This window comes from Castor canadensis, chromosome 11, assembly GCF_047511655.1.
Source record: "Castor canadensis chromosome 11, mCasCan1.hap1v2, whole genome shotgun sequence".
NCBI lineage: Eukaryota > Metazoa > Chordata > Mammalia > Rodentia > Castoridae > Castor > Castor canadensis.
This window is the reverse complement of record NC_133396.1, coordinates 2,170,406-2,189,626: the sequence shown is the minus strand read 5'-3', so window position 1 is coordinate 2,189,626 and position 19,221 is coordinate 2,170,406. Positions and strand designations below refer to the sequence as shown.

The window sequence follows — 19,221 nt, the reverse complement described above, 5'->3', positions numbered from 1 at the left end:
CACAGCAGGCTGAGGTGATTTGGCTGAGAGAGTGGCTTAGCTGAGTCCTCTATGTGTCCACTGTTCCGGGGTGGGCAGGGTAAGAGTAGGTGGCTTGCTGTTGTGCAGGTCTGAAGTGATCTCCACAATTGCCCCATTCTCCCTGACTGCCTTTTGAAGATAATGTCTAGCCTTCTCTATTTCCAGCTTATTTCCTAGTTCCAGAATGTGCCCACCTGTGTGGACATAGTTTTAGAGGGCATCTGAAGAAAATGTTTCCCTCTTTGGGATTGGGGATTTAGCTCAGTGGTAGAGTTGCTTCACATGTGTGAAGTCCTGAATTTGATTCACAGTGCCACAATAAACAAATAAAATAAAATAAAATAAAATGTTCTTTCTTTTCCCTCAGAACTATATTTTCTTTTTTTCCTCCTCTCTGTCTTTCTCCTTCCCTCCCTACCTTCCCTTTTTTTATTAGGAGACAAGAAAAGCTTGATGGGTGCTTTGGTGCCCTGCACATAGGTGCCCCCATCTCCCCCATCAGTTTCCAGTGTTGTGTTGACAATTACTTGTGTCACTTTGATGTCAGATAGGATCTCATCATTTTGATTTGTTCCTTTGCTAATTATTGTAATTAATGTTGCTAACAATCTGACTGCCATTCAGCAACTAGTTGCTAATGACTGAATGTGTTGTAAGGTTGTGGAAAGGACAAAGGAATATGTCCTGTGCCATAGGGCACACACCAGTTGTAAACAGTGTCTTCCTGCTTCAGTCTCAGTTGAATTTAGACAGTTTGTGCTTGAGTGAATAGTGGGTGGTATAAGTCAGCTCAGAGAAAGAAAAGATAATTTTCTGCTGGAGGGAACCAGGGAGGGATTTTGCTGAAGAGCTGGGTCTCAGGCAGGCTCTTCCAGAACATGTGGATTAGATGTGACTTTAGGCCTCCTGGGCAGTGATGCCCACATCAGCATCCCTCTGCTTACGCTCTTTGCTTCTCTAGCGCTTCCTCCTTCCACAGGGACTCCAGCTCCCTGAGTGCTAGCTTGTTCTGGTAGAGCCTCCATGTGGGCATCAAATTTATTAACATTGCCTGATGGATGAACATGAATTTGAAAACCTTGCATTTGGTATGTATCTGTGATACTGTTTTATATTGCAAATAGTATTCTGGTCTTCAGGGAGGAAGCACTGACAGGGCTTCCACTTTGCTGGGCCCATCCTTGCCATCTCAGACAAGGTCCCTAAATTATCGTGCAGTTCAGTTGGGCTGCTGTTGGTGGATTAGTTTATGGTCTCTAATGGGCTTTGCTTGCAGGGGCAAGGAATTTAGGGAACCTGGAAAAACTGTTTTTAAGGTTCACCTTTATTTATCCATAGATGAATGACTCCCAGAGTTGTCTGGGAGTTGTAGTAAGTTACAGTTTTGGCGTATGTAGTTAGATGAAGTCAAACGTGGATATCAATTCAGAGGCAGTATCATTTGCAGGGTGGGGCCCCAAGTCCTTTTGTTTTCTTCCTGAGGAACCTTCTTTTCTCTTCAGAGTCTGAGAGAGCTGCTGAACCTGAGCGAGTGGCTCCTTGGACTCCTCACCTCACCTCCCCTTTCTGCTCCTTCCCCCACTCTACTTTTCTCTAAACAACATCAGTGACTGTGGGCTGCTCCACAGTTCCAAGTTCTCTTCCCTGTTCACGTTCCTGACACTTGTGTACTTTCCTTAAACCATGTCAAGTCATGAGCCCATTTTATTTATTCATTTGCACTGTGCACATGCATGCATGTATATGCATACTCACACATATGTTTCTGTACATACATTTATTTGTTTGTTTGTTTATTATTATAGGACAGTGCCTCTCTATGTAGCCCTCCTGCCTCAGTCTTTTGCGTGTTGGGATTACAGCTGTTTGTAATCAGGCCTGGTTGTTTTATGTCTTTTTTGTTGTTGTTTAAATAAAGTTTAAACAATTTTTCAAGGCAGGAAACACAGGAAGCATGCACATTACTTTTAAAATCAGAGCACAGTGCCCACCTGCAGGCAAGTCCTCTTCAGGGTATTTTCTGGCCATAGTTCTGAAGAACGTGTTTTGCTACCTGGTGTTGACAGATGAGTTTGAGGCATTTGCAATGATTTCCTGGTGTGGCCCAGTCCCTTTATACATATCACTTTCATTCACCATCTAGAGGGCTTATAGATTGGCTCCTTCAGCTCCTTATTGGGAATTTACCTTCAAAGTTCTTAATAACCAAGACGGATAAGTGAATATGAAGCAGAGAGACCTTGGTCGCCATCATTGGCTTTCACATCTTTGCAGCATGGGCAGACTTGGCTCTGTGCTGGCCTGCCCTCCTGACTCAGAGTACTTGTGAATTCTACAAGTTTTAATAAAACCAGTTTTCAGGACATTGTATAAGTGCTGCTTATGAGAAGCCCAGTGTAATGTGTGGCTCTAATTCTGGACTCTGGCCCAGTTTCCTGGTCTATGGTCTCATGCCCCTGCTTCACCATCCTAACTAGTGACCCTGGTGGTTGGGATGTCTGGGGAGGCTCCGTGCCACCATGGCCTTTTCTTTTTCTGTGTTTTCCTGCCTTTTTTTGTATGTCTTTTTTTCCATGTAAGTTTCAGTAGCAGTTCATCTAATTCCATCAAATAGCTCATCAGGATATTTATTGGGACTTCCTTGAATGTGAGAAGGACTCTGGGGAGAGCTGACATCTTCAGAGTGTGTAGCGTCCTACCAAGTCTGGATGTTTGTTCAGATCTCTTACTTTTTTCTGGGAGTGTTGACAGGTGCCCACAATTACACTTTGCACATTTCTTCTTAAACTTACGTTTACGTGTTTAATCTTCTTTGTTACTTTATTAGTGAGGCTTTCTTTACCAGCAGTCTTCTGTTTATTGTTTGTGTATATAAAAACTCCTGTGGTTTTTTTTGTGTGTGTGTGTGTGTATTAATTTCAGCTCCTGCTAATCCCAAGGAGGGCAGCAAGGGTCCAGGCAGGGTCAGTTGTTCAGGGCTTTGAGCCCTGAATAGGACTCAAATGGGTCTCAAAAAAAGTCCCTTTGAATGGGACTGTGTAATGGGCGCTTTGCTGCCCCCTGTGCCTTCTTTTTAATTCTCTGCCATTGCTGCTTTGTGCTGCAGGTCCTCGTTTGAGTACGTTATCTCTGCTCTGTGTTCCAGAAACATTTTCAGAAGGGTTTCCCTGCTTCTGAGAAACACTGGATATGACAGCACTGCCTGTGTTGCTACGTGACAGGCTCTATTTATTTATGTCCTTTGTTGTTCTCAGTGATAATGTGCTGGGTGAGCGAGTGGACTCTTGTCCCTGCCCTGTAAGATAGCAGTGTCCACTTTCCTAGATGTGGAGGCATGGCGCTTATGCTAGATGCAGACTTGAAGTGCAGGAGGAGGACACCTTCTAGCTGTTCAAATCTGTAACAAGGTCTCTTTCTTTTCCTGTCCCAGGCCCGGTACAAGCAGAGCCTTGACCCCACCGTGGATGAAGTCAAGAAGCTCTGCACATCGCTGCGCCGGAACGCCAAGGAGGAGCGGGTCCTCTTCCACTACAATGGCCATGGGGTGCCCAGGCCTACCGTGAATGGCGAGGTCTGGGTCTTCAACAAGGTGGGCCTGCCCTCAGCATCCTGCTCTCCTGTCAGAGGCCAATCAGTTTGTGTGTTGGCCAAGGCCTGGCTCACCCATAGCTTCTGCTGGAGCATGGATGTTTTTTGTCTGTTCAGATCCACAGAGCAATAAGATGCACTGGGTTGATGGGCCAGTGACCTTGTGGGAAGTTCTGGACTCACTTTTGCTTTGGTAGTAAAAGCTGAAGGATAATGGGACACAGAAGCTGTTTCTGTTAGAGGACACACTGATGGAAAGAAATGTAACACGTGTGGGTGATGTGTCCTTAGTAGCAGAGGAGACCTGCCTTCTACTCTGAAAATTTGCAAGGTGTCTTAGTTTTCTTTTGAGAATCAGTGATTTTTCTTAGAAAATAAAAGTGAACATTCTGTAGAGCAAATGCCCAACTGCCCTGCAGGTGCCACCGCAGCTCTTCTGTTTCCCAGCTCAGAACTACCTGCATTTTGCAGTTCTTCAAGCCAGATACCAGATAGAGTTGAGGGATAGGGGCACCCCTTTTGTCACCCAGGGCTGAACAGCTGGTCCTGTTCACTCAAGTTCAGATCTCAGTTGTGATACGGGCTTTGGGGCATGGACATTGATGAGCCTTCCTGACCCTGATTCCTCATGAAGATTAAAAGAGGCATGACACTCTGTTTCTTACATAGTGAGTGCTCCACAAGTGTCCACTGTCCTGTTTTCTAGTACTTGGCACAGAGGACAGTTAATACAACTGAGAGCCCTAGAGGAAGGTTTCAGAACCTTTTCCTAGAGGATGCAGCCAACTGAGGAACCTGAGGGTTCTCACAGAGCTTATCCCACAGGGGCACTGCCATTTCTCCCTTTGTGTGTTGGTACCAACTTTATTTATTTTTTTAAATATTGAATAAATTCAAAACTGTAATTATGATAGATGTAGAATTTATATCTAGCATAGTCAACCGCTGGTCACTCACCAGCCAGTTTGGGAAAGGAGACTCCTGAGTTCCTGTGTGCCCTCCTTGGTTTCACACCTTTTAATCCCCCTCTCCTTGGCATACCCATCTTTGTGGATCCCTGCGCCTGTTTAGATCTGCAGACATGGCGAGTCCAGGGTGGTTTTCTGTTGATGGATTGGGACCATCCTGCAGGTGCAGACATGGGGTCAGGGCATCTCCTGTTGGTGGATTGGGACCCTCCTTTCCGGTGGTCTTCTGCTTTTCTTTTCTCGCTAAGCCTTCTGTTGTGAAGACTCACCCTCTGTAGTCTGCACCGGGTGTCTTCCTCACTTCACGGCTTGTATCTCATGCTGTTCACTGCTTGTGCTCTGTCAGTGCCTCTGTGCAGGGCAAAGTCCGGTGGGGCCAGTCTTTGTCCCACGTTAAACAGTATTAATGTTTCAGTTCTACCTTCCTCACCAACACTAGGGACCCCCAGCATTTGTTTTATTTGTACCAATTGAGAGGGTGTGTTGCAATTTGAATTTCCCCCGTACCTTTTAAAGGAAAGCAGTGGTTGGTCTATGTGCTGGCCCTGTAGCTTTCCTCTCCTGCAAGTACCTGGTCTCCTCTTCTTGCATTGTTTGCCTGTCTCTTACTTGTGTGAGGGAATTCTTTATATCTGACAGGAGTCTTCCTCATTTCTATCAATTGTAACTGTCTTCTCTGAGTTTATGACTTGTTTTTTTTCCATTCTCTTTATGATGTCCCTTGATGGGTAGGAGCTTTTTTTTTCTTCTTCAGTTCTGAAGGGGTTGAACCATGGGCCTCACACTTGCAAGTTAGGTGCTCTACCACTTGAGTCACCCTGCCAACTCCTTTTCTGTTGGTTATTTTTGCGATAGGGTCTCGCTTTATGCCTAGAACGGCCTGAACCATGATCCTGCTTGATCCTGCTGTTTACGCTTACTGCACATGGTTGCAATGACAGGCACATGCACTGCACCCAGAAAATCCTTTTTTTTTTTTTTTTTTTTTTTTTTTTTGTGGTATTGGGTTTGAACTTGGCCTTATGTTTGCTAGGCAGTTTCTCTACTGCTTGAGCCCCTCTGCCAGCCCAACCATTCATTGTTGAGATAGAATTTTGTGAACTTTTTTGCCCAGGTTGTTCTCAGACGGTGATTCTCCCAATCTCTGCCTCCCAAGTAGCTAGGATTACAAACCAGAGCCACTGTGCCTTGGCCCAGGAGTTCATTTCGAAGTGGTTACATTTGTTTTTCTCTCCTACATGGGACAGTTTTTTGTATCTTATTTAAGAAGACTTTCTATATCTGTATGTTCTCCTAAAAGTATAGGAATTTTATATATATAGTGAGGCAGGTCCACGTTTATTTTTGCAAGTGAGTACCTGCTGTTCCATTGCCATTTAGTGGCAGCTTTGAACTAAATCAGGCTTCCCTGTTTTGTGGGTGTGTGTGAGTGTGTGAGCTATCTGCTCCATGCCAAGTATCCTGCTGGGCGAGTCCAGGTTTTCAGTGCTTGTTGGTGTTTGGGAAGTCAGGCTCCCTCTTTGTTCTGGTTGATGGTATTTTGGCTATTCTTGGCCCTTTGATGTCTTTGAAAATATTCAGTCCATGTGCCCAGTTACAGGAGAGTACCTCTTGGAAATGTGTTATATCCGTAAATTATTGGGGAAGAGTAAACATTGTTCTAATACTGAGTCTTCCAAACCTTGCTTTTTTACGTCCTATTAATTTTTAAGTCCTATCAATACAGTTTATAATTTCCTTTGTATATATCTATATATTTCTCGTTGAGGTATAGAAAAGCAGTTGATTTTGTGCTAGTATATTATGTCCACCAATCTTGCCAACCTCTTTTATTGACGATAATAATTTGTCAATATTTATTCCTTGGTTTTCCTAATAGAGTCTGATGTCATCTGCAAACAGTGACAATTTTATTTCTTCCTTTCTAGCTTGTGACTTTTGTTTATTGCCCTTGTTTCCCTTGCTGGCTAGCTCACATCTACAGGAAACTGAAGTGGTGACTGGGTCCGTTGTCTCCTTTGTCATTTCGGGGGAATGCTGTCTCTGTTCCTGTGTGTGATGTATGCTGTGTGCTTTTTTGTGGGGGGAAAAAGCCCTTTATCGGATTAAGAAATGTCTATTCCTACTTTGATTTTTTTTTAAGTATGAATCGATGCTGGTTTTTCTGGTCATTACTTTTGTGTGTGTCTGTTAAGATGGTCATATGATTTTCCTCCCTTAAGCTAATAACGTGTTCAGTGATACTGTGTGATTTTCTAACTTTGCTACTATGTGATTTTCTAACATTGCATATACTGCCCATTCTTGGGATAACCTATTTGTCAATCTGAATTATGTTTTATATATGGTTTAATTTAGCTTGCTGGTATTTTGTTTAGTGTTTTAAATTTGCCTGGGATTTTTCTTTCCCTTGCTGTCTTTGCCCGGCCTGAGTAATTGTTATTCTGTGGCCTTAGAAAAAATAAATTGGGAATGTGCCTCTTGTCATAGTCACCGGAGTGGTTTTTGTAAGACTTGAGGTTTCGTTTCTGTTGGTGGAACTGCTGCCTTTTTTCATTTAGATATCTGTGATTGCTGATCTAGGTTCTTCCGTGGCTAAGGAGCCTTAAAAGTGCTTCTATTTCTTCTAAAGCCAGGAATTTGTCCATTTCAACTGAACTTTCATTGTTGCTCATAATATCCCCTGTTACCTTGTCAGTGCCCGGAGGTTGGTTCCATTTGTCACCCCAGGAGGTTGGTTCCATTTGTCACCCTTGGTGTGAATGTCCATGCCTCTGTCTGTTCTTGTTGATTATTCTTACAAGGAGTTTATCTGCATTTTGTTGGTCTTGTCAAGGTACCAATTGTGACGTTTGTGGCCCTTCAGAAGGTAGAGAAGTGGTAGAATGAATACCTTTATACTTTTTACCTGTGCTCAGCAGGTGCCCCTGCCACATTTGCTGTACATATCTCTATGGGGGAGTGTTGCTCTCTGAACCACTTGAAAGATGCAAACCTCTGGACACTGGGAAGGAGAATATTTTTCTACCTAAATACAATACCATTAAATTGCTCAAGCAACTTAACATCGATTCCATAATATCACTTAATGTAGAGTCCATCTTCATATTTCCCCAATTGTCTCACAAGCGTGCATCACAAGCTTCTTTATTTGCCATTCTGTTCCGTGTCCAGATCTGCAAGATTCCTGTGCTGCCCCCATTCCCCAGGCCTGCATGAGCTCCTTGAGCGCAGATGGATCTCCTTGTCTTCCTGTTTTTCCTGACATTGACTTTTTTTTTTTTTTTTTGAATAAAGTAAGGTTTTAACATACTTTTTTTGGTGAGTTAGTATAGTAATGCATTAGCCTTTTAAGACATTAATAGGCCTTTGTTTTTAGAGCAGTTTTATTAGTTAAACAGGAACATCGAACAGTTCAAAGGGTTCCTACATACTTTCTCCCCTTCTCCTTTTTCTCTATTGTTGATGTCTTGCTTTGTTGCTTTTCATTTTGTTACAGTTGATGAATCAGTCTCGATACATTGTTATGGGCTATCATGGTTCACACTAAGGTTTGACATTCTATGGATTTCACCAAGTGCAAAATGTCATTCATTGTGGCATTACAGTGTTAAGCAATATACTCGCTGCCCTGAGAAGTCCTCTGTGCTCCACCTCTCCATTTCTCCCTTTGTCCTTCTTTACCTCCTTCCTTTTTAGTTTTGTCTTTCCCAGAATGACCCATAGTTGGAATCATGCAGTATGTATGAAGCCTTCCAGACTGTCTTCTTTCACTTAGCAATGTGCACTTAAGAATCCTCCATGTCTTTTCATGACTTGGGAGCTCAGTTCTGTTTATTAGTGAGTAATAGTCTATTGTCTGAATGGACCACAGTTCATTTATTCATTCACCTACTGAAGGACATCTCAGTGCCTTCCAGTTTGGGGCAATTACGAATAAAGCTATTATAAACATCTGTGTTCAGATTTTAGTGTGGGCATAAGTTTTCAACTCATGATTGCTGGATCACATGGTAAGAGTGTATTTAGTTTTCTAAGAAACTTTTTTCAAAGTGTGTGTACCATTTGCATCCCTACCAGTACTGAGTGAGCTTCTGTTGGTTCACACCCTCACCAGCATTTGTTCCTGTCAGTATCTTGGGGTTTTAGCCAGTCCATTGCGTGTATAGTGATGTCTTACTATGTACTTTGTAATTCTTTAATTCACTAATTTGCAATGACTTGTGATGTTGAGCATGTTTTCATATGCTTATTTGTAGTCTGTATGTCTTCCTTGGTGAGGTATCTGCTCAGATTTCTTGTCCCTTTAGTTTGTGGTGTTGGGGATTGAACCCAGGGCGTCACACATGCTAAACAATTACTCTGACACTGAGCTCCATTCACCTCATCCCATTTTAAAAATCAGGTTGTCTTCTTGTTTATTATGTTTTAAGAACTGTTTGTATGTTTTAGATACTAGTCATTTAACATGTATATGCTTTGCAAATATTCTCTCCTAGTTCATGGGTTATTGCCTTGCTTATCAACGGTGGACATTGTTTTTATCACCAGAGTTCAGACCAGTTGTTCCCTAGAATGTCCACGTTCTAGTTTACTATTTTTCTTCTTCTTCTTCTTCATGAGTTTATGTCAGACTGAATCAAGAAAGCAAAGTGACACTTTGTGTTGTCCATGGGTGCACACTATAAATACAAAGACATTTGAGGTTGAAAGTAAAAGAAAGGAAGAAAATCTGTCATGCCAGAACTGTTCACAAGAAAGCCAGCATAGCTGTATTAATCACCAGGTATACTTCAAGATGAGAAGTAACTGCTGTGGATGAAGAGGGACATTTCTTAGTGACAGGCAAGCCAGTCCCTCAGGAGGACACAACCACCCTGTGTGCACACATTTAGTATCGGAGTTTGAAAATACAACTTGGACAGAAAATGAGAGAAATAAACAAATCTTTAAGCCTCACTAGAAGTGTGAGTATTCTTCTTTCAGTAATCAATAAATTAAAACTGATACTTAAAACTGATGGGTAAAATTGATAGTTACAAACTTTCTTACAAGGAAAACTCCAGGCGTAATTTTTTATTTAAAAAGCATTAATGGGGAAGACATGACTGATGTTACTGAACCCCGACTTACTTAATATTCACAGTGCACTCCCCCAGCAGCTGCAGAACATGTACTCCAAAGCTGGAGCGGTGGCACCTGCGGCCCAGCACTCAGGAGGTTGAAGCAGGGAGAGCAAAAGTTCCAGGGAAAAGCCTGTCTCAAAAAGCTCCTGTCCCCTCCCTGAAAAAAGAACAAAAAGAAAAAAAAGACGGATAAATAAAATGAAACATTTGTTTATCATGAAAGATAAAGAAAATGAAACATTTACTTATCATGAAAGATAAATAAAATGAATAGGCTGGGCCATAAAAATGACTTTAAAAAGTTTAAAGGATCGAAATCATAGGATATATTCTCTACAAAATTTAAAACCCTGGAATATCTATAAAGGCCCCATATATTTGGAAATGAAATAGCACATGAGTCAAAGAATAAATCACAAGGAAAAATAAAAATAATTAAAACCAAACATGATATGAAAATTTGTATGGTACAGTTAAAACAGTGCTTACATAGAAATGGATAGCTTTAAAACATTACATTAAAAAAGCTTTAAAACTGAAATCTAATTTTCTACCTTTAGAACAGAAAATGATGAGCAAATTATACTCAAAGAAAGTAGAAAGGAGAAAAATAATAAAGAGCAGAAATAAATACTATAGGGAATAAGGAATAGAGACAACTAACCTTGTTGACAAATCTCCAGGTGAATAGGTCAAGCCAGGGAGAGAAAAGACATAGAAGGGCATCATCACAGACCCTCTAGATACTAAAAAGGTAGGAGGATATTAACTAATTCCACACAGGTAAATTTAAAATACTTATGGACAGATGCCTTTAAAAATATAGCTTACCAAAACTGACCCAAAGTGAAACAGAAAATCAGATTAGCTCTGTATATCAGTCAAGAAAACACAGTTCAAAGGTAAAAACTTTCTCACCAAGGACATTGCAGGACTTACTCGCTGTGTGCTGGCCCTTTTTCTTTTACTCATGGCTATATTCCCAGCTCTTAAAATTGTGATCCCAGGTTTTTTGTGACCCCAGCAGATGCTCAGTCTTTGTCCCTCAGTGGTTGGGTTTGGAGGCCTGAGTACTTCTCAGTGTCATTTTATCAGCCAAATGCCTCCTGATCTCCACATGTACCACCATGCTGCCTCTCTCTTTAATCCTCCCAGTGTTGCTGATTTTTCTCTGTAACTTTCATGTAGTAGTTGTGTTTTATCTCTGGCTCTCCATTCAAATGTGAGCTCCAATTGCTAAATCCTGGGTATTTAAGACCAAGCATCTCAGGGCATGTCAAATGTCCAATCAGTGCTTGTCGAATCTGTGCTAAGGCCGTAAATAAAGCAGGTTTGTCTCTAATGCCTAGGTCTTTCTTAGTTTTCACTGTGTTATCCTGTTACTTCACCCTTTCATAGATTTTCTGTTTTCATTTGATATGCCACCAGAGACAGGCTGGTATAGCTAGATAATTATAAACACCACAATAGTACTATGCAGTCCTATTGCTAGGGCCATTTACCTTAAAACCTACTTCACCTATCAGAATAAAGCAAGTGTGGTTATAAATAATACAGTGTAGGGAGAAAAAAAAGGTTAATATCTAAAAGCCCTCAAGCTTACTAGTTTTAGCTATATGCTTTTCTCTTTATAAATCATCACTTACCTGCCCCTGGTTCTTTACTGGGCCTCAGGAGAAAGCCAAGTTCAGGACTTAAGCACATCTTTCTTCCTCCTTCTTTCTCTCTTCCCCTGCACTCCCCTGTCTGTTTTACAAGCAATTAGCTCTGGCAACTGTAGCCATTAAGAATTCATGCAGCAGAATGTTTATGGGGGAAAAGCATTAATCCACTCCTTGAATACTCCCAGTTAGCTTTTAGACCCTGTAGACTTCTCTGAGAGAGGGGTTTTCCCACTCAATACATTTGTTCTCTGCTCTAAAGTCCATCAGGATAGAGGCGGTTTCTGATTTTCATGTGCACTCAGGCATGATGCTGGGTGGCTTTCCTGTCTGTGTAAAAGCTGGTGCCGCCTCATCCAGGAGCAGTGAGCTGCTTCCCCACCTTCTTCCCTTTCCTTGATTTACAGGACACAGAGCTGCAGTTTTATGTGGGTTTTCATTTTGGTTCAAGATAATTTTTTGTCCTTGGGTGGTCATTCTGTTATTTATATCTTGGCCCCACCCTCTGCCAGAAATGTCTTCAGAGATGAAAGCTTCTGTCTCACACAGGGTTTGATGGCTTCTGGTCATTAACTAGGGGATAAAAAAAGGACTGTCATGGGGAGCACAGATGAAAAGCAAAAACTATTTCATGCTAGCTACAGGTTATGAGCTAGGTGAAAGGAAAGACTGATGACTGCATCATAATAAAGTAGGGGCGATGCAGAGGACACAGATGGACTGTCGAGGGAGAAGCTGGGTCTGGGTCAGCAGTGGTGGGCAGTGAGGTCCCCAGAGGTCTCCTGAAGGAGGGGTGCCTGCAGGCTGAGTCTTCAGGAAGAGAATACAGTGAAGCACTCTTGAGGGAGATCATAGAGGAGACTGTATAATCGAAAAAATACCATGTACTATGGAATCAATAGGAACTTGGAGCTGTGAGAGCCTGGAGTCTAAGCCAGGCATTAAAAAAAGGCAAGACAGGGTGCCAGGGCTAAGGCAGACATTGCCTCACAGACTCTTGGGGCAAGGAATGTGCCAAGTGGTGTCTTAGATGACTCCTTCTACTGCTATATGTGGGATAGATATGGGTGGGGAGACCAGGAAGAGAAAAACCAACTAGGTAGTTTTGTGTCCAAAGGACAAATGATGTTACACTGAATCCAGCCAGCAGGGTAAACTTGAGTATTTAGTTGACGAGTGGGCAGGCTTTGTGGTGAACTGCAGGAAGAGGCAGAGGCAGAGGGAGACAGGGGCTGTGACCAGGAGAGAGCAACAGGAAGACGGGGCTTGGGGGCACTCATGCACAGGTGGTGTGTAGGCCCTGGGGGCTGTGAGCATAGAGTTGTGAGAAGTGGGGACAGAAGAGCTGTTGAGGGGGCCCTGTACAGTGACTGGAGCTGAAGGAAGCAGGATAGACTGAGTGAAATCTGGAGATCAAATGGCATTTGGGGAGGTGATGGGACTGTGGTCTGAATGTGTCAATCAAATTTATGTGTTGGAAACCTCATCCCTAAATTCATATGCTGATGATATTTGGGGCCGTTGGAAGATAATTAAGGTTAGATGATGTCATGAAGATGGTTGGCCATGGTGGCATTAGTGGTTTTGTAAGAAGAGGAACAGGGGATCGGGGGGTTGTGAATTCAACTACGATATATTGTAAGATCTTTTATAAATGAAATAATGTACAACAATTATATGATAATAAAAATAATTTTTTAAAAAGAAGAGGAACAGAGACCCACACTTGCCACGCTGCTGTCTCATCATGTGATGCTATGGTAAGTAGGCCTCACCAGGTGCCAGCGCTCTACTCTTGAACTCCTGCCTCTGCAACTGTGAGAAGTAAATTCCTTTCCTTCAGAAATTACCGAGTCTCTGGCTTTGTATCATAGCAGAAAACAGGCAGGGAGGAAAAGCATGGAGGAAGACTGAGGAGGGGAAGCCCTCAGGCAGAAGGGAAGGTGTAATTAATACCCAGTATTCAAAAGAGTTTGGTCCTTGGCAGGAAAAGCACTTGATTTTTCCAGGGAAAGCAGTCCAGTTTTAAAGAAGCAACTCCCTATTTCTGAGATATTCTAAGTACATCTTCTGCCAGAGTTTGGAGTGTGAATCAGATTCTCAGCTGTATTAAAACAACATCCTCTCAAAGGCTGGTTCCTGTCAAGCACCTTATGGATGCAAGCTTCCTTTTAACTCCCAGACAGGAACTGTGGTCTCATCTGGATTTGTCACCAGCCTCCCGAGGTGTGGGCATTTTCTCATTCACTGTTCGCAGAGGAGAACGGAGGTTTCTGTCTCTCCTGCGCCACGTCTCTGGACTTGCAGCATTCAGTAGCAACCATGAAGTGGTGCTTGCAAACCAAACGTGGCTGTCAGCAGCCTAAGGAGCATAGCCACAAGTGGACACCAGGCCCTGAGTCCTTACTGCTGAAGATTTTTGTATTGTTTTGTTACTGCCTCTGCCTTCTCTTTATCATAGCTGAATAACTGTGCACTCTGTGAGTCTTTCTAAATATTATTTAATCAATAGAATTTTTTTTACATAGCATCACTATCAAATAGATACCTCTTATTCTAGTGTAGTGTACAGCTAATTACTGTTTCTGTTGAAAGACAACTTATAAATTTTTTAAATGTGCAGTTCAAAAAATATACTTGTGATTTAAGTTTTTTTTCATCCAGTCTCTTTTTTTCATTTTTATTTGCATATATTTATTGTTTGAGGGGGGATTCATTGTGCCAATTCTGGATAGCCTTACATTGTACAGTGCTTAGATCGCCCCCACATCTCCACCCCAGCCCCTCCCCACCTCACTTAAAGCAATTGCAAGAGGTTTCATTGTTCTATTTCATATATATTTATGAAGCCCATCAACCATATTCCCTCACCTTCATCTCCTCCATTCACCCTCCTCCCTCCCACAATATTTGTGATTTTTAAAAAGCAATATTAATGTCAGGCTACATTTGTTTTTTGTTAAAATTATTACTTTATTCATATTGAAAATGCAGAAGGGCCCAAGAAAAAAAAAGTCATTGATTTTATTGTGAACTTGTCCAATTGTTTCTGCAGATTTCCAGCATTTTGTGCTTGCTCACAGTAGTAGAAGGCCATTGGTCAAATTCCCTTTCTTTGGGATATGTGCTGGAAGACTCCAGTCTTTCTTTATAAAAGCTTAAAGGGAACCAGGTGGTGAGGGCTCCAAGCTCCTTGGTGCTTGGGAGGCTGAGATCAGGAGGATCCCGGTTGAGGCCAGGTTGGGCAAATAGTTCCCTAGACCCCATCTCAACCAGTAGCCGGGGGTTCATTGTCATGTACCTGTCATCCCAAACTATATAAGAGACTGAGATTGGGAGGATCATGGACCAGACCACTCTGGGCAAAAAGTGAGATGCTTATCTCTCTAAAATAACCAGAGCAAAAAGGGCTGGAGATGTGGCTTAAGTGGTAGAGTGCCTAGCAAGTGTGATACCATGAGTTCAAATCCCAATACCACAAAAAAAAAAAGAAAGAAAAAAAAGAAAAGAAAAAAATCCTTAAAGGATACTTTAAAAATTATGCTTTGCTTCGTGCTGAATGGTATAAAACCTTTGTCCATATCTTAACTGATGTCGCTCTTTGATGTCCTATGTTTTCAACTCTTATTAGAGAGCCCCAGTTCCCAAGCTGGCCTCTGCCTCAGGTTACTGGCAAGGTTGTTCCTGCCTCTGTGGTCTTGAGTGGGGCCTTTTTCTTATGCCTTCAAGGAAAAGGGACCTGCTGGGCTAGGCTGGGGACTTGAGACAGTGCAATGGGAGATGCAGTGTCTCGGTATGGGGCCTCCCAGGCTCCTGCAGTAGGAAGAACTTTTGGAGACTCTCCGGCTCTTGTCTCCAGTTTTGCAGGCAGGGGAGGAAGCAGTGACAGGTAGACAGGAAGGGTAGAGAGAGGGATGTGATGAGGTAAGAGGTGGCCTTTTAGTCGACATTGAATGGGAGGGAAGTTCCAGACAGACAAGGTGGTACTTGAGAGTGCCTCGGGTTCTGGTGACAGGGAGTGGTCCCCTCCAACCCTGGTGATACTGGGGAGCAGGCTATGTAGATTCCAGAGCCTTGTTATCCAAGGGTAAAAACACACAGCAACACAAAAGCAGCCTCTGATAAACCTCACAGTTGGCATGGCTATAGCTACTGAGGTTCCTGAACATTGCAGAAGTGGAAGTGGGCACAGAGGGTGGAAGATCTGGTAAGGTCAAAGGGTAGACAAGAAGTAGCAAGAATCATCCCTTCCCCATCATCTGTGCTTCACTCACCTGGTGCGGCAGCATCCGATGCCACCTTTGCTCCGCGGCCCACTTGTCAGCTTCTGCTGCCCTGCTGGGAAGGAGTGAGCAGCAGCAGTAATGCAGGAAGCATCTAGAAGGGGCCTGGGCTTGTTTTGGTGGCCACTTGGGCATGTGAAAGGCACTTGGGGAGGAGGATTGAGCGTGTTGGTTAATCCATTGGGAAGGCCAGCTGTGAGGAGCATAGCCAATTTCACTTTGTTACTTATTTACAGACTGGAGAGAGGCAGAAGGGAATTACTGCTGGAGTGTTACTGCCAACCGGGAAAGAACATAGCCCTGTTATTATCCAGTATGGTGTCTTAATTATATTTGAGGTTTTTATTAAGCCCAAGGGCAGAGGTTCAGCCGCCTTCCCTTTGCCTTGCAGGTGGTCTTTGCTGCTGGCAGGAAGCTTTGACGTCGCAAATGAAGGGATTGAAATTGCATTCTTTGTTTTAAATATTTGAAGATGAGAGACTCTTAGCAAGATTTTCTTTTAATTAATGTTCAAGTCTTTTATTATAAATTTTATTATTTTTTCAAATGATACAGAAAGGTGTAAAATGAACAATAAAAATTCTTCTTCCTTTAGAACACCTGTCCTACTCCCTTGTAATCATTTCTGTCATGTCTTACATATCCTTTCAGAAACTTTATTACAGAGGGAGAGAGAAATTGATTTTTTATTTGTACAGTGCTGGATGGAACTGAGGGCCTTGCCAGGCAAGGCAAGCATTCCACCACTGAGCTATACCTCAGCCTTAAATGGTAGATAGATGATACATAGATAGATAGATGACAGATAGATAGATGATTGATAGATAGATTGATTGATATAGATAGATAGCTAGGTGATAGGTAGATAGATGATAGATAGATTGATACAGGTAGATGATGGATGTATAGATAGCTAGATGATAGATAGATAGATAGATTGATTGATTGATTGATTGATACAGATAGATAATAGATAGCTAGGTGCGTGGGTAACTCATGGATGGATAGACGCATGGATAGCGTTCCCTGAGTAGTGCTCTGCAGTATTCTGAATTCCATTCCCCTGTATTCTTTTTCTTTCTGTATTCTTTTACATTCTTTTCTGTATTCTGACGTGATCTGTTCAGCCCGGTAGTAACTACTTAGGTTGTTTTCAATTTTTTTGCTTTTGCAAATAGTGTGTTAATAATCTCAATGTTTGTCTTTACACACCTTTTTAAAAAGCTTGTATTTATTTGGTGGTGCTGGGGTTTGAACTTAGGGCCTCACACTTGCTAGGCAAGTGCTCTATCACTTGAACCACTCCATAGCCCCGCATACCTTTTTTTTAGTGCAGCTATGGAAGTGAGTTTATTCCTATAAGTAGAGTTGTGGGATCAAAGCCATGTACCTGGTGAGGGCTGTGTCAGTGTACACTGGCACTAGTATAGTTTATGATTAGATGTGTTTCTACCCTTCTCTAGTATTCAGTATTTTTAACTTCATAATTTCCTCTAATAGATGAAAATGGCATTTTTTTGGGCAGTTCTGAGGTTTGAACTCAGGACCTGTACTTTTTTTGACAGTGCTGAGACTTGAACTCAGGTCCTACACTTTTTTTTTTAAGTAGTGCTGAAGTTTGAACTCAGGGCTTGCACCTGCCACTTGAGCCATGATCCCTGCCCTTTTTGATGTTTGCCCAGGCCAGCCTTGGACCATGATCCTCCTACTTGTCATGCCTCCTGAGTAGCATGTGCCACCATACCCTGCTGAAAGGGCACCCTTTATTGTTTCTTTGCTTCTGAGTCAAACCATTTCACATTCTGTGTGACTGCTAATGCTTAGTCTTTAAACTCTGTTCCTATCCTGTCTCACTGCTTTAAGTGGCCTGTAGGTTTGTAACTGATCTGTAATAGCTGCCTGTATTCCAGTCTGCAGCATGCATCACTAATTTCCTCCTGTTTGTCATTTAACTTTGTTTTTTGTACTACAGAAGTTTACAACTTTATGTAATCAGATTTATCAGTAACTTTCCATGTGGATTTTGTATTTTGTGAAGTACTTAGATTTCATGTAAAAAATTATTTTTAAAAATATATATTCTTCTAAAATTTTATTATTGTTTTACTGTTAGCCGTTTTACATTCATCCGTACCTATCCAAATTAAGGACTGCAGCATTACAAGTAGAGTTGACCCATCTGCTGCCCCTGGGGCTCTGACTCTTGCCCTTTACTCCAGTGATAGTTGCTAGCCGGAATTGGGGGTTATTATCCTAATCACACCTGGGTCTTGTCACGTGTAGATCTGTAACTCTAAACAATCACATGCATCATTTAAAATTTTTTATGAACAGAATCACTGTGTGTATCTTAGGCAGCTTGCTTTTTCCATTCCAAATTATGTTTGTGGGTATAGCCACCCTGTCTCATGGAACTGTAACATATTCCCAAGTCCCTGCTGAATGGGTTGTGTAACCACTCAGTGTGGAGTTCATTTTGCTGTTTAAGATGAGAACTTGTCTTGGCACAACTCTTAGCTGTGACCAGCCCTCTGGTATGTAGCATGGTGAGGACTAGTGGGACAGCTGTCTGAACGCACACTGTGCTTCAGCTTCTGAGGCAGGAAGCCAGTGTGTAGGTTCGGATGTCGATCATTCACGAGTCAGGTATTTAGTTGCTGTAATGATAGGATTCATTAAGTGTTGTAATTATGCATACTTACTTCACAATTTGCTTACTATTGCATTTATTGTTGTAGGAATTACTCAGTATCCAACTAGAAATAAACACTGAGTGAACAGAAGTGTTGGTGTTTCTCAGCTGTTCTTTTGGTTCCCTGAGAGTGGCTGCAGCCTGCAAGGTATGCACAGGCCCAGCTGTGTTTGTTTAATTTACATAGGTGTCCTCATGTGGGCACAGTGTACACAAAAGGATATATACAGTACATGTAAGTTTCTGTGCTAATTAGTTTTCTGTCACTGTAACAGATCCTAATGTAATCTGCTTAAAAGAGAAATGGTTTATTTTGGCTCACAGTTTTGGAAATTTTTTTCCACGATTCATCAGCCCTGTTGCTTTGGGCCTGTGGTAATGCAGCACTGCATGTCAGCACTGTGTGGCCGAGGAGGCCTGTTGACTGCATGGCCAGGAATGAAAGAAAGGAGACCTGGGCTTTGTATCCCCCTGGAGGGTGCAGCCTGATGACCTAAGGCCTTCCTCTAGACCTCATCACCTCCCCATAGTGCCATCCTGAGGAGAAAGCCTTTGGGATATCAACCTCTGGGGGACGGTCCAGATTCACAGCCTTCCAGTTACGAGCCTGGTAAACCTGTGAACCCACTACTCATCTTTAGGACTGGAGAATTTAAAGGGATCTACACCTATCCACAGTCCTAATCTTTAGATAAACTGCTCTGTTGAAACCCCAGTCCTTAATTTTGTGCTTTTAGAGAGCAGCTTTGGCATGTGCTGGTTAGTTTTGCTTTCTGTCTGTCTGTTTTTCTTTCACAGTGCTGGGGTTGAACTCGGCATCCTGTGCTTGCTGGGCTGCTGCCGTCCCACTTGAGCCTACTGCCTGCCCTTTTTGCATTTGTT

General features: G+C 42.4%; 1 protein-coding gene across 3 annotated transcripts in view; it reads left to right on the top strand.

Moving 5' to 3' along the window:
* Positions 1-19,221, top strand: part of Rptor (regulatory associated protein of MTOR complex 1) — a 351,661-nt gene that overhangs the window by 131,683 nt on the left and 200,757 nt on the right. For 2 of the 3 annotated variants that reach the window (XM_074044925.1, XM_020168971.2), the window contains exon 4: positions 3,452-3,610. In XM_074044925.1, coding sequence (XP_073901026.1) covers positions 3,452-3,610 — 159 coding nt within the window. Of the gene's footprint in view, positions 1-3,451; positions 3,611-18,385; positions 18,488-19,221 lie in introns of those variants that run through there. The other variant, XM_074044926.1, reaches the window with a different exon arrangement.